Source organism: Ursus americanus, chromosome 5 (assembly GCF_024610735.1).
Source record: "Ursus americanus isolate L20-20 chromosome 5, mUrsAme1.1.p, whole genome shotgun sequence".
Classification (NCBI taxonomy): Eukaryota; Metazoa; Chordata; class Mammalia; order Carnivora; family Ursidae; genus Ursus; species Ursus americanus.
Window position 1 is genome coordinate 27253834 of NC_142131.1, and position 14288 is coordinate 27268121.

The window sequence follows — 14288 nt, forward strand, 5'->3', positions numbered from 1 at the left end:
GCTGGCTTCAGCACATCACTGGATCTGTTTGCTCTCTGTATGTGATGACTTTGTCTTCCCAACAATGTAATAAGCTCCCTAAGGGATGCAATTAGATTCTTGATCTCCAGTAGGCTGATGGCACTAGCATGGTTATAGACACGAAAGTATCGATTAAGGAAACTTTCTTGTGGATATATTGCTTTCTCAGAGCAATGGCACAGCTAATAGCAGGGAGACTTGGGGGTGGGCAGGGCACAGGAAGGCTGCCTCCTCTTTCCACCGGCCTCAGGAAGCAGTGAAGAAGAGAACAGGGGAGTCACAGGATGGTTTCGATAAGGAAACCAGGATCATTGAAAGTCAGATCGAGATACTGTAAGAATTCACCTCAGATTCGCATCCAGATCTGATCAACACACCTTCCCCTCAGAGATTAGTGTATTTCCTGTCCAGGATCTGCTGTGTGCTTTGAGGATGAGAATGAAGTCTCTCAAGAAGTGGATCTGTGGTTTTCATCACAGACTGCCTAGGAAATTGCCAAAGACTCAGTAGAAGGGCATTAAAATGGCTCTAAAGGTCTGACCTGACCGTACTGTTGATACGGTGGATGGAGGAGCTCCTAGAGTCCCTAAGGGCCCGGGAAATAACAACCTTTGAGTGAGATACAAAAAGTGACGCAAAGGGGTAAGATTGAAAGAGGACAGTCTCTAACCAAGTGAATTTGTCCTTCTGAGGGTTTTTTGGAATTGGGGAAGATTTGTAGATGTAGAACCACAAATTGGAAAAAGCCCGTGACAGCAAGATGGTGCAGAAATCCTCGGAAGGCAGCTCCTGGAGCGGGATCCCCCTGGGAGACTAGACCGTGTCAGCAGAGGGAGCGGTTGGTAGACAGGCCTGAGTTGCATCCACTCCTTGAAAACCCTGATGTGGGAGATCAAGTGTGCTACGTTACGAGGCAACATCTGTCTCTGGGCTTGACGTGTGTAGATGGGATACCTCGAAACCCTCCATATCTCGTATTTGTCACGCCTGTGCCATTGTATTTTCTGCCTACTGAAATCAAACTGGTGACTGTGTCTCTCCTTCATTTAGAATCAATTTAAGAGACCTCCAGGAATTTTGGGATAGGAGAATATTTTACTACTCAGCAATAGTCTTTGAAACAGAATTCTTAGGGAATTTATAAAAACTAGCCAGGATCTTTACCTTACAGATGGGATGGTAAAAAAAGCTAGTGTAGAGAGGAGGCAATCTCTGCCCTGCTCTGCTGTGGTGTCACGGACACCACCCTAGTTCGAGCCTGTGTTGTGAGGAGCTGTTTGAGTTGTAAGAGGGCTCGTGTGATCCATCTACACTATTGTCCGTGTTACTTAAGAGGCAGCCAGCCCGCCAGCCAGCAAACACGCACTAGATACTTACTCTGTTCTAGGTACGATGCTGGGCATGGGGGATACGGATGGTAAGACAGGGTCCCTTAGCTCAATAAGCTTACCTTCCACTAGGGGGAGCCAGATCTATAAATAAGCAGAACAGCGGTGCGGAAGGTGCGTGTGGAGTGGGGGAGAGGGCTAGAAAGGACTGGACGGGTTTGCTCCAGGATTGGTCAGGAGAAGTCAGCTTGGGGAAGGTTCCCCCGAGCATGTGTTTTTGAGGCTACTTCCCCAGAAGAGGGAGGCTGCTGAGGTGAGCCTGGCACCTGGCCGCCTTCTCTGTGAAGCTAAGCGGGAGGGACCAAAGAGGAGACCTCTGGCCTGGGCCTTCCTGACTCACACACTTGCTCAATAATCTCCTGACTGAGCCCGTCCGAGCCAAAAAGATCCCCCTGCAAGTTCAACATGCGTCCCTCCAAGAACAGTACACAGCCCATCAAAGCCTGGGCCACACGTAAGCAATGTCTGAGTAACATGGTTTTTAGAAATTCTCTCTTCTTCTTTATTGTCACATTCATATAAAAAGTTTGATATATCTGGATTGGTACAAGAAAGCCACAGTGTATATAAAAAAAAATAGATGGCTTTAGTGTTTGGAAAAGCAGTTACGGATTGCTTCCTTGGTTTAATTATCCAGGCGATCAAAGTTCTGGGTTTGAAACTCTTGGAAGTCCTCTGGGATGGTGTCTGCAATCAAGAACAGGCAGGGGGTTAGGAAGGCTCCTTCCACCGGAATCCTGGTGCAGCTCGTGCTGTGCAAGCATCCTGTAGGGGTCACTGTCAGCCCGAGCAACAGGCCCCAGATGACTCCGCAGCCATTTTCTACCTCAGGCTGCTTTGTAAATTGTTGGCTTAAAGCCCAGGAGTGCTCATTGACAGGCCTGAAGGAAATTAGCAGGCAGAATGGATTTTGAGTGTGATTATGTTTGAGCCATGAGAAAATAAAGGCTGCCTGTAAATTAAATCTGATGGAATTTCTCACTGAACCCCCAAATCCTAAGCCAAGCAGTTAAATTCTGTGGGTCTCAATCTATCAAATAGGAAAAAAAAAGATCTACCATTTACTTTAGTTACACAGAGGCTGTTACATTTTAATGAAGATGGGGCATGAGCTTTGGGCTTCTGGGAGGAAAATGTGCAATAAAAATAAGGTGGTATTATTTAATTCTAGTAATAATATTGTATAGTAGTAACAAGAATGTGCGTTACCATTGCAGCGATACTTGAGGTTGGACCAAATGATGTTTTCTTGGGAGAAGCAGAACACGCCGAGCCGGCCTCCACGCATGGTGGTGTCTATGGTGACCCCGGAGTCGGCCACCAAGTCGGAGCCTTCATAAAATCGCACTCTGCAGATGACACAGCCCAAGCGGTCACCAAGAAACTCAAACCCAGGTCAAGGTACAACCCACTTCTTTGCTGTTCCATAATCCATTTTTCACAGGCCTGGACTGTGCTCCAGCTGCTGCCCCTTCCCTACTAGACGGGGGGCTCCATGCAGTCGGGGCTGGCTGCTCATGCCCTCCCATACTCTCTCCCCCAAAGGCCCAACGTGATTTGGGCAGAGTCAAACTCGAAGGTGCCTGCTGAGGAGTTAAAGAGAAAACACAGTATGACCCAGGACCAAGAGACTTGGTGACCTCACTGTCCTTTGGGTTACCTTGTCTGGACACCATGCTTAAAAACCACTGCTTTTCCTCTGGTCTGAACGATAGAATCTGGTGGAATCTCAGAGTAGTGGTCTCTGTCGGGAGCAGTAGCACTCCCTAAAGAAGGGTTTTAGAAATTTGTGGGGACATTTCTGGCTGTTCCTCTGGCATTTTATGACAGAAGCCAGGGAGGCTGAATGGCTTACAAGGCCTTGGAGAGAACAAGAAAAACTCGTCTTGCGCCCTATATGCTTTTGGAGTGTCCTCCAGACACTTGGGTAGGTGAAAAGCCCATTTATAATTATCTGGACCTAGACCCTAACTTCCTTTTACTTGTGAACATCAAGTATTTTTTGCGCTGTTTTAATATATACTGAAATTATGGAGTACTTTGTTTTGCTTAAAAAGAATTGTTCTCCCTTTTAGAAATTAAGTCACCCGCAGAACAATCCACATTAGAATGTCACTGCTTCTATTTCATGGTGTGTTGTAGTGTAGTGCTAAGTGTTTATGTGATTTTGTTACAAATTATTCTTATTTTTCTCTATTATAGGTGTTAGGGATCAGATCGTATTTTCTATGATTTCATTCTGGGAGAGAAAAGGAGGCCTTGTGCTTCACAGGGCTGAGAACACGATCGTCTTACTGTGCGGCAAACAGTACACTGGACTCCATGTCTCACAGGAGAACAGAACATGAGTTAGTGTCATGATTTTTTCCCCACTAGGCTGGCTTCCCGCCCTGGTCAGGAGATTGCAATGGGTACTCCTTCCTCAGTGTGCTACAGGGGGAAGGCCTGGCAGTGAGGAGACCAAGGTCAACTGAGATCCAGACACCGCCTTCATGGCGTTTCTAATCCAGCAGGGAAGAGCCGGTGAGCGACTCCCTGCAGTGCGCTGTGGACTGGTCATGAGTAAGCGCCGTCCAGGGCAGGTGTGGCTGAGCCACTCCTCCCCTCACACTGGCCAGCATGGCAGAGAGGGGCTCACCATCCTCCCCTGCTGAGACAGGCTTCCCCCCCCCCCCCCCGCCCTTTGCAGAAGGTCCCTCTACCCCCAGCTTGTCCTTAATGTCCAGGTGGTTAGTCTGAGCTTAGGTGTCTCCTTCCCGCTTCTTTACTGGGAGCCAGAGCCTGATGTCTCGGAAGTCCCGGCGTGCCCTTGGAGGCCATCCTGGGTCCAGACTGCTGAGGGCAGCCAAGGCCCTGTGATGCAGAATGAGGGTGAGCTTGGCTTCCCGTGCAAGGTGAGGAGATAGATAGGTCCTGCACGTACCTGATGTAGCCCACCTGGGGCCTGTGCTGCAGGAACCAGCGGTAGGACACCTTGTCCTTCCAGCCCACGTTCCTTGAGTCCTTCCAGAGCAGCCGCACCTGGTCGCTGGTGTCCCCAGTGTGCCACAGGGAGTTGCGGAGATGCTCCCCGGGACCGGTCTTAGACTTAACGGCCTGGAAAGGAAATAGGCAAGGTTTTAGAACAGAAGGCACAGCCCACCCTTCCTGCTTCCTGGGTCCCTAGGGGTGGTGATTTCATGGTTACAATGTGGCTGCCTTAGATCTGGACAAAAGCATAAACACTTAAATGCCCTTTTTACTGAGGTGACCCTTAATCCCTGAGTCATCAGCACTGGCTGATACCCCATCAACTCCTTCCATGTTTTTCCTGCTGTAAATCCAGTACTCCCCACATCTGTCCGAAGAGTGCTCAGAAGTCTGCCTTTTCCCAGAGCAGGAGTGACAGAGGCAGCATCTCAGCCTTCCTAGACGGAACTGGCCCCAGCGTGGGAACGGATGAGCCACTTTCAGGCGTGGTGCACCTGCTGACATGCCCCCAGAGCTCCCCCAACTCTTGATCCCCACTTGAGCTGACAGTCTCCCCGTTGGTCACCCCGAGGTTAGGATGTGGCTGGTACGCAGGAATGAAGGCAAGGCCCAGGGTGGGCTCTGGTGTTCCCTGCCCTGAACTCAACACAAATAACCTCAATTCCATAGACAAACTAACTGCCCTATGGGAGAACAGGACTTACTTAAAAGGAGGGTGAAAGGCTCGAAGGGGAGAGGAGTGGCTGAGCACTGTGGCTACCTTAAGCTGGATGCCGGGTTCGGCGACAGCCCGGAACGGCGTGGCTTGCCAGTATGTCTGCTCTGTCTGCTTCCACATGACCACGTAGAAGCTGGAGCTGTCCTGGTAACCGAAGATGAAGCCGGCGTAGTCATCGTCCGTCTGGGTGTTCACGTGGAAGGTCCCTTCAAAGTCCACTCCGTTGAACGCCGTGTACCCTGGAGGGATCCGAAGCAGATCAGAGAAGCAGACCGGCCACGTGAGCAGCCGCCGGGACTGCATTCCACCCACGTGGTGCGGAGGCCCTGGACCTACCCACTGCCAGGCCGGGATCGCTGTTCATCGTCTGCACGATCTCCATGCCCTGCAGAGAAAGTTAAAGTTCAGGGCCATCGTAGAGGGTGGGCAAGCTCCAGGCAGCCCGGAGCCTCTGGCGGCACTGGGGAGTGCTCAGCGAGCTCCGACCCCCACGCACAGATGGTGGTATCTGAGCAACTCTCTACCTTGCTGGGCGCTCCAGGAGCGCACATACTGTGGGGGGAGAAAAGGCTGAATAGAAATAATTTTGCCAGAACTGTAATGAAGGGTCTGTTGAATCGGCTTCAACTTCTAATGACTGTGACTTGCTGGGTGACGCTAAAAAATCGAAGCCTCTCCGTGCCTGCCTGCTGTAGTTTCACAGCAAGGAGGACGTGTGGAAGGCGGCCTGCTGGAGAGAGCAGGAGCGTGGCTCTGGGGTCAGACTGCCTGGGTCCCCACCCCAGCATTCTCAGCCGCTCCCTGCCGTGCTCCCATGAGCCATCATTTCCCGCTGATGGGTACACCGGGGCCTAGCGGCAGTGTCTGTCACAGGGCTACGGTGAGCAGTCCGTGCAGTGCGGGACGCCACACCCTCTCGCGGTTACCTGCTTCTCCCAGAAGGGCCGGTGCGGACAGGCAGAGCCGAGCTGCTGCCAACCACGGGGCACGTACCTGGTTCAGGACCACCCAGTTGGGATCGATCTGGGCGTCTCCTTCAGGGTCCAGGACCACAGTCTGGTAGGCTCTGAAGTCAGTCAGGGTGACCTCTGCATTCTCCGGGCAGACGTCGATCCGATCGATGACCTGGTCCTGGTCAAAGTCTGTCTCGCAGATGTCTCCCACGCCGTCGCCTGAGTGGGGTGGGGGAGGAGGAGAGGAGCTGGCTCCGGGCCGCACGCACCGCTGCTCCTTGACCGAGACAGGGCTGGGCAAGGAGCTGAGGGAGCCCATGCCCCACCTCCAGGGCCAACTTTTCAACCCACGTGGGCAGAGAAACCCAGAATCAGCCACGTCTGAGGTGGCCCTGGGCCCCGCCCTGGAGTCTTCATGGTGGCTTGGTGAACCCCACTGTATGTGACCAAAAGAATTTCCTGGGGACAGAGTGGAAGAAGAAACCCTGCATGTTCTCTGAGGACACTGGGGTTCACCAACTGGTGGATCTTGAGGCTGACCTTACATAAGCAACTGTCTGTAGCACTGTCTCTAGTCCATACAAAAAACAAGGAAATTGTTGTCATCAGACTGGCCCTAAGACCATAATTTCTGATGATCCTTAGGCTGAATCTGGCTCGTAGTAGGTTTTGTTCAGCTGACATGGTATTAAAATATTTGAATTAAATACTGCATGGCTGTGGATGGACATGCCCTCGCCAACTCTGTCTCATTTCTGGCTTTGTGCAGGCTTATTGGCCTGGTCCCCGCAGCCCTCTGAGTCTGTGAGCCCATCTAAGCCATTGCTGCTCTTCCCTTCTCTCTGTCCTGCTCCTTTTCTGTGACTCCTGGTGAAAAGGAGCAAGCAAGATGCTGGCGCAGTTGCCCAAGCTCCTGGAGCGGGAGCGTATGGCTGCTTCCTGTCCCGTGTGACCTCATCCCAGGGCTGCTCAGAAGCTGCAAAGCAGCTCTTCTCTGCAGAGTAAGAGAACGGGGTCTACCAGCCGTCTGCTGTCCACACAAGCTGTGGCTGCTCAGAGAAGCCCTGGGAGAGGCATGCCACAGTATGCCTGGCCGAAGGGAGTTTGGGGGTCCCACGCAGCCCTGGGCTGAGCCCACTTACTGTTGCTATCCTCCTGGGCTGGGTTGGGGACCAGCCGGCAGTTGTCCGGTCCAGGGGGCACCAGGTCTGGGATGCCATCGTTGTCATCGTCGTCATCACACTCATCACCAATCCCATCCTTATCAGTGTCCAGCTGGGCACTGTTAATGACTGTGGGGCAGTTGTCTGTGCTGTCCTGGTGCCCATCTCCATCACTGTGGGAGAAAGAAGAGGTGATGTGTGGCACTGGTGAGCAGAGAACAGGGGTAAGAAACAGAGCTGGGGTTTGGGGGCTTGTCTTGTCAAACCCATATGTCTTCAGACAAGGCTGCCCTCTGGGCCTCACAGACCATTTTCCTACTTCCTCATCTTGTTGAAACAAATAGATCATACTAAAGAAAATAAAAGGTGATTTTGTGATCAGATGCTCCTATCAGACCCCAGGGACTACGGTCGCCACCACTACCACCACCACCCAGAGAACGTACAAAGGGAACAAAGTGTGAAGGGCAGTGGAGCCCGGCTGTTCAGTGTGAATCCAGGCTCAGCGTCCTCATCTGTAAAATGGGCATAACAGAGCCTACCTCATAGGGCTGTTACAAAGATTAAATGCTTACATGATGAGAACTTCGCATATTACATCTGAATATATGATAAAGCATCTCTACGTGCTGGCTGCTGGGAAGCCCTGCAGTGTTTCCTAGTCCTCCTCCCATTCCTTGGCCAGCAGACCCAAGAAGGATCAGATGTGAATGCCGCAGGGAGAACGGCAGAGAGAAGAGGGCCGCCCCTTTCCGAGAGGGTAGCTTGGAGTCTGGGCTCACTCCTGCTCTCAAGCACTTCTCAGAACCCTCATTCTCTGCCCACGTGACAAGTCTTTTTCCAGGCCTAGTGGCCGCCCAAGGAGGAGACTGCCCTGTCCCCAGAGGTTTCCCTGAGTTGACAGAGGCCTCCCATGACTGCTCTGAATCTGAGTGGATGCACCTTCCACCCTCCTCCCATGGCCTGTCCCAGGCAGGGGTAGGACGGGGGAGGGAAGTCAGAGACCAGTCCATGCCTTTCAGACCAGAGGGGTCCCACCTGGCCAAGCAGAGGACGGCACGGCTCCAACAGCGCCATGCCTGTGCCTGCAGCAGGGCTGGTTTCTAAATCCCAAGATGGAGCTATTTCCATTCGCAGCCATTCTATACAGCCTTGAACATTTTTATGCAAAACAAGCAGTTCCTGTCCTCCTCCCCAAGGTTCAAGTTTGTGGGAATTAAAATGGAGCAGAATGAGTCATGTATTTTAGGCGAATATCTAGAGGCTGACAGGGCTGGGTATTTCAGAGATTCCTTGGATGGCAGCGCAAGAGGACCCGCAACAGGGAACATTCTTGATGTCCGCCACTTAAGGTACCCGTCCCACCTTCCCCGCCGAAATGGCGACCTCCTAGGTCAGACGCTCTTGCTGCCTTGCCTCTCCTCATGCTGTGGTAACACTATCACAGCCGGTTGGCTGCCGGTCACCTGAGGGCCAGCCTTCCGCCGGAGCCTTACCTACGTTCTCTTTCATTTTACCCGAACCTGCAAGGTACATTGCATTCTCTCTGCTTTGCAGAGCAAGAACTTGAGAATGCAATCGAGAAGTACACTGAAGTTCACTTGGCTCGCGTGGGCTCAGGCCTCAAGGACACTGAGCACAGGGACTGAGATGGGGCTTTCTAGGAGCTGTCCTCGCACAGGGTGCGGCTCAGGAACCACGGTCTGGAGGGCAACCTGAGAGAGGAGGTTGGGAAGGGAGGCCCTGTTTCCTCCTGTCTGCCTCCCCGAGTCCCTTCCCTCGCGCAGCCCCGTCCCATTGCCTAAGCGTTCCTGCTGCAGATGAAAGGGGACCGAGCCTCGGACCACAGGCGCCTCCGGGGGGGGGGGGGGTGCACTTGTCTACGTTCCTGGTGACGTTCCCACAGCAGCTGATCCGGCCCCGGGTTAACACAGGACTCCCTCCATGGGGGGCTAGGAGGGTTGACAAAACTCATTTGCCCAGAACAATACCACCAAATAACGGGCACAGAATGAAAGAATTCCAAGGACACTGAAATCACAGTGATCCCTCAGCAAACTGACAGCTTTGTTTTGGGATCATGGTGAAGCTTTCCGGAGCTGAAGGAATATAGTAATAAAAGAGCTAAAGCTATGGAGTGCCTCTCTCTGCGTCAGGGAAACTCATGTGCACTCTGTCAATTCACGCAGTCCTCACGGCAGACCTGTGAGCTGGATGCCCTTGTCCTCTCCGTTTTTCCGGTGAGGCTTCTGAGGCAGAGTCTGGTGACCCGCTCACGATTAGTTTGTAAGCGAAGGAGCTGGGACGTGTGTCCAGCTGCGTCACCCAGACCCCAGCTCGGAAGCACGAGGCTCCGCCGCCTCTCCAGTAATAGACTCTCACTTGCTAGAGCGCCTCCTGGCCCCTCTGGACACTGTCACCCGGCTACAGAGAACTTTCAAGGACGTGATGACCCTGACCAGAGGCAGGGCTACTGTCCCACCAGTAGCTCAATCTATTCAGAGAGATCCCGAAGCAAGGTAGCAGCAGAAAGCGCTGAGAGCTAAAATGGTCTCTGGATTTTTCATATGGCCCTAACGCAGCTGGGAAAATGTGCCATACCTGTCCTGATTGGTGTCACAGGAGTCCCCGACCAGATCGTTATCCACATCAGACTGCAAAGAGAACAGAACATGTTATTATTTATCCCTGGGCCTTCACGCACAGAATGTTCTAGAGAAGGCAGACCTGGCCCATCATCACTGCATCTCAGGAATTATTTCTCTGGAATTGGGTTGGTGCAGAACTGCAAAAGGACAACACCATATTGGTGTAGGCACAATGCTGAATTGTCAAAAAAGCCTTCCAAAATATCAAACCACATGGCTGGGCTGCCTACACACCAGATGAGCTGACTGGAGAGGGCGCCGGGGCAGGATGGTGGCAGGTGGAGACGTGGAACTCTGGCACGGGTCGGAGGGGAGCCAGCCAAAGGCCTGGGGACGAGGCAAACTGATTTTGCTTTGCCTCTGCATGTTGGAATTGGGCCAGAATGGGAGTGAGTCACAGAGGGCAACAATGACGCCCCTCTCACAGGGCTTTAAAAATACATGACACATCCCATCCAATTATCCAGACAGGAAGGAGGAGTGAGAGGGAAACAACCCGTCGCTGACTGAACGGCATCTGAAGCGTCCGTGCACAGGCTGTGTAGGGTTTGGGGGCTAAAAGGACACAAGGCTCCCAGTGGTTAGCCGCCACGTTGCATGTTCGTCTCAGCAAAAACAACTGGTTTTGGGCAACATTAAACTCCTGCTCCTCACCTCACAGCCAATGTGCAGCCTGTGCGATCCACCCAGACGGCCTCAGGCCCCCGGAGCTGTCTTCCCAGAAGCTCCAGGCCTAAGTGTGCAGTGCGGCCACCTCTGCTCCAGGAGGCACACAGCAACAGCAGGGAGCTGAGCCGGCGTCTCTAAGACACTTGTCATAAAGACTTCGTGCACACGGAAGCTCAGCCTAGAGTCCGAATCCCCCGAATGCTACTCACCTGGTTAGGGTTGCTGACATCAGGACAACTGTCACAGACATCCCCCACGCCATCCCCATCCTTGTCCCATTGGTCACGATTGGGAACTTTTGGGCAGTTGTCCAGAATGTTTTTTATTCCTACAAGAAAGGAACACTTCCCCGAGTCAGGTGAACATCGCAGAGAGGCTTAGAACACAGACTTCTGGGTGCTAAGAGACCAGGCCTGTACCCAGGTACGCGGGGAGTGACTTGTACCCGGGCCATCGTCCCAGAGCCACAACCTTTCTCGGCAGTTATCTGCACGTAATCTCAAAGGATGGATTCTGGGAGACTTACAAATGAATGGTGACCTGAGGCCTTTCTCCACGGAGTTTTAAGCTGTCCAAGACGTCAAGGGCTATCACTGCAACCAGATGAGGAGGTCATGAGGGCGAGGTGGGCTGACCCGAGAGAGGGACCTTGTGGGGGTGTGAACAAAGACTGGGACTGGAGGGCGGGGGCAGGGGCGTGCTGAGCCTGGCCCACCGTGCCCGTCCCCTCTCAGCTTTTGTCTCATCATGTCCTCTCATACCAGCAGCTTGCCATCAGTCATGGCGGGAGTGCTATTTCTATCCCCGAAACTGGCAAATGCTACAACTTGGGGCTTGTTTCCTTGAGCTGGTTTGCCAGCATACCACTGGATCTGGCCATCAGTCAGGCTTGTAGAAGATAGGAGTGGGGTGTGTGTGGGGTGTGTGTGTGTGTGTGTGTGTGTGTGTGTGTGTGTGTGTGTGTGATGGGTGGCTGGGTGGAGGGGAGGGGGTACATTTCTGGAAAGATTTTCCTTCAAGGCCCTTGTGATATGAGATGTTTCTCAGGAACTATCAGATCCAGTCTATACTTTGAGGATAGTCATGTATGTGTTATGAAAGCGATACAGAAACAAATGTCCTTCAGGGGTCCCGGGTGGCTCAATTGGTAAAGTGGCTGACTCTTGATTTCGGCTCAGGTCATGATTTCAGGGTCTTGAGATCAAGCCCCATGTGAAGCTCAGTGGGGACTTGCTTGAGATTCTCGCTCTCCGTCTCCCCCTTGCCACCCCCTCACTCTCTCTCTCTCTTTCAAATAAATAAATAAATCTTAAAAAACCCCAAACATGTCCTTCTTCACACCCCGAGAGGCTCCAGCGCTCAAGCTGTGCTCCGGGGGGTGTCGTTCACACAGCGCCCACTCGAAGGCCCCGTCAGTGGTGCCAGGCGCTGGGCAGTGCAGCTGTCCTGCCTCCAGCCTCCTTCCAGAATAGGCAGGGCATGCACACGTCTCCCAGGAGACGCCCAATCCCCCGCAGGAGGAGCCAAACCCGGCCGCAGCCTGCGACCCTGTCGAGGCCCCTCATTCTGCTCTCCGCTTCCAGGACTCTTAGGCATGGAAAAGAGGCTGGTTTGGGTGGTGGGCAAAGATACACTCTTTCTGGGAAGACAGAGGCCCTACAAAGACACAGCCCTGACAAGACACTGCTTGAAGTAATTCTTACAAAGTTTCTGGCTGTGACGTGGAGGTCCAGAAACACCCAGGGTTATTAAATAGGGGAGTGGGTTATGGAGTCTCCTTCCATGGAAACAGGTGGGCCAGGGGCCCCTGGGTGGCTCAGTTGGTTAAGTGTCTGACTCTTGATTTTTGGCTCAGGTCATGATCTCAGGCTTGTGAGTCCGGCTCTGTACTGGGTGTGGAACCTAAGATTCTCTCTTTCCCTCTCCCTGTCCCCACCTCCTTGTCTTTAAAAAAAAAAAAAAAAAGAAAGAAAAAAACAAACAGGTGGGCCAGACATAGGCCGAGGGGAACCACTCAAGTGTGGGAGGCCTTCCGAGGTAGCAGTTCCATTTCTGCTCCTAACAGACAAAAAGGGCAAAAGGACAAATGAGTCCCAAATAAAAGCAAAGCGAGACAAGCTGACCATCTCCGTCCATGTCGTCATCACAGGCGTCTCCTTTTCCATCCCCATCGGTGTCTTTCTGGTCATTATTCAGGACATTCCGGCAGTTATCACAGGCGTCCCCAAAGATATCTTTGTCGCTGTTCCTTTGGTCCACGTTGTGAGTCAGGACACAGTTATCCTAAAGCATCGGAAGACCAAACGTCTACTCAGACTCTACTTACCCTCCTCGGTTGCTGGCCCTGGGTGGGCGCCAGCCAGCCTCCACCCGCACGTGCATGCCCCGTCAGCGCTCAGGGTAAAGTCACAATGCCACGGCATCGCAGGCATGGAAACGAACACTCGGGGTGACTCATGTAACAGGTAACTTCACGGGCTTTCTTCCACCATCCCTGGGATGTGGCACCTCCCAGGCCCTCCCGGCAGAGCAAGCACCTGTTCATTGACGATCCCATCTCCGTCGGCATCCTCGTCACAGGCGTCCCCAATGCCGTCTCTGTCTGCATCCTCCTGGCCAGAGTTTGGCACGTACTTGCAGTTGTCCTAGGGAGAAGCAACAGAGCTCAGAGAGGCATCCATGTCGGACTCTTTTTCAATTTTAGTAACGCATAATTGACAAAACGAATATATTTGAAGCGTACGTGTCACGGATTCCCACCATTAACACGTCCAGCTCCTCACATGTTGACCTTTTTTTTTTCTGCAAACATTAAAGTTCTGCCCTTTCAGTGAATTTCAATTAGATTGTACTGTGTTATCAGCCAAAGTCACCATGTTGTACATGAGATCCTCAGACCTTATTCATCTTATCACTGAAAGTCTGTACCCTTTTATCCACTTCTCCCTATTTCCCCCGCCCCCATCTACCTCTGTCTTAGGTCAGAAAGGATTTCCGATCTCAAGTCTGATGGCAGCCACCTGACTTCATCGTGGATGGCTGTTTTGCAACGTGTGAGATACAGCTGCTTGAAAAATGCCATTTTCCATGGAGCCCACAGAATCTCTCCCCCAGAGAACACAGGGCTCTGGAAAGCCACGGTGGGTGTAGTTTTTCCCCCGTGTGCCCTTCTTACCTTCTTGCAGTTCCTGGCAGAGCACGGCAGTTCTTCGTCGGGGTAACTGTCGATGTCCACGTCCCTCCCGCAGATATAGCCGTCGCCAGCCCAGCCGACGCCGCACTGTGAAGGCAAAGCCCAGCACGCACTTGGGGAGCTGAGCCTGGTCGGGGGGGGGGGGGGCGACTCACAGGGGCCTCCGCTCTGAACCTCTGAATCCTTGCTCCCGTGTGCATGTCCCCAGAGGGAGGGCCCAGAGCGACACAGCATTGACAGGATTTTAAAACTATTATTTTTTGATTAGTCTAATGAATCAAAAGGTACAAAGGGACAGAGTGGAAACTCCTTCCCATTCCTGTTCCCTTGGCTCAGGCAATCCATTCTTCTGTATCCTTTAAGAAATACGCCATGCACAGACAGGCAAATACACATTCTTTTTCTTCTTTTGTCTTTTGACACAATTGAGAACACATCTATCTACTGTTCTGCAATTTAAAAACTTAGCATCATACCTTGGAGCTCTTTCCATACTCCCTCACGTAGAGCCATGCCATTCTTTCTGATGGTCACAGGTGCGTCCTACGTAAAGTGGTACACGTGT

The 14288-nt window shown here is 52.5% G+C and overlaps 1 protein-coding gene across 1 annotated transcript in view; it reads right to left on the reverse strand.

Annotated features, from left to right (window-relative positions):
* Positions 1-1887: 1887 nt before the first annotated feature.
* THBS4 (thrombospondin 4) overlaps positions 1888-14288 on the reverse strand; it is a 40856-nt gene continuing 28455 nt past the window's right edge. The window contains exons 11-22 of the mRNA XM_045796389.2: positions 13706-13810; positions 13068-13175; positions 12654-12813; positions 10740-10858; positions 9815-9867; positions 7193-7386; positions 6091-6269; positions 5434-5482; positions 5140-5336; positions 4333-4505; positions 2619-2758; positions 1888-2096 (exon numbers count right to left, since the gene is read on the reverse strand). Coding sequence (XP_045652345.2) covers positions 2035-2096; positions 2619-2758; positions 4333-4505; positions 5140-5336; positions 5434-5482; positions 6091-6269; positions 7193-7386; positions 9815-9867; positions 10740-10858; positions 12654-12813; positions 13068-13175; positions 13706-13810 — 1539 coding nt within the window. The 3' untranslated portion in view covers positions 1888-2034. The remainder of the gene's footprint in view (positions 2097-2618; positions 2759-4332; positions 4506-5139; positions 5337-5433; positions 5483-6090; positions 6270-7192; positions 7387-9814; positions 9868-10739; positions 10859-12653; positions 12814-13067; positions 13176-13705; positions 13811-14288) is intronic.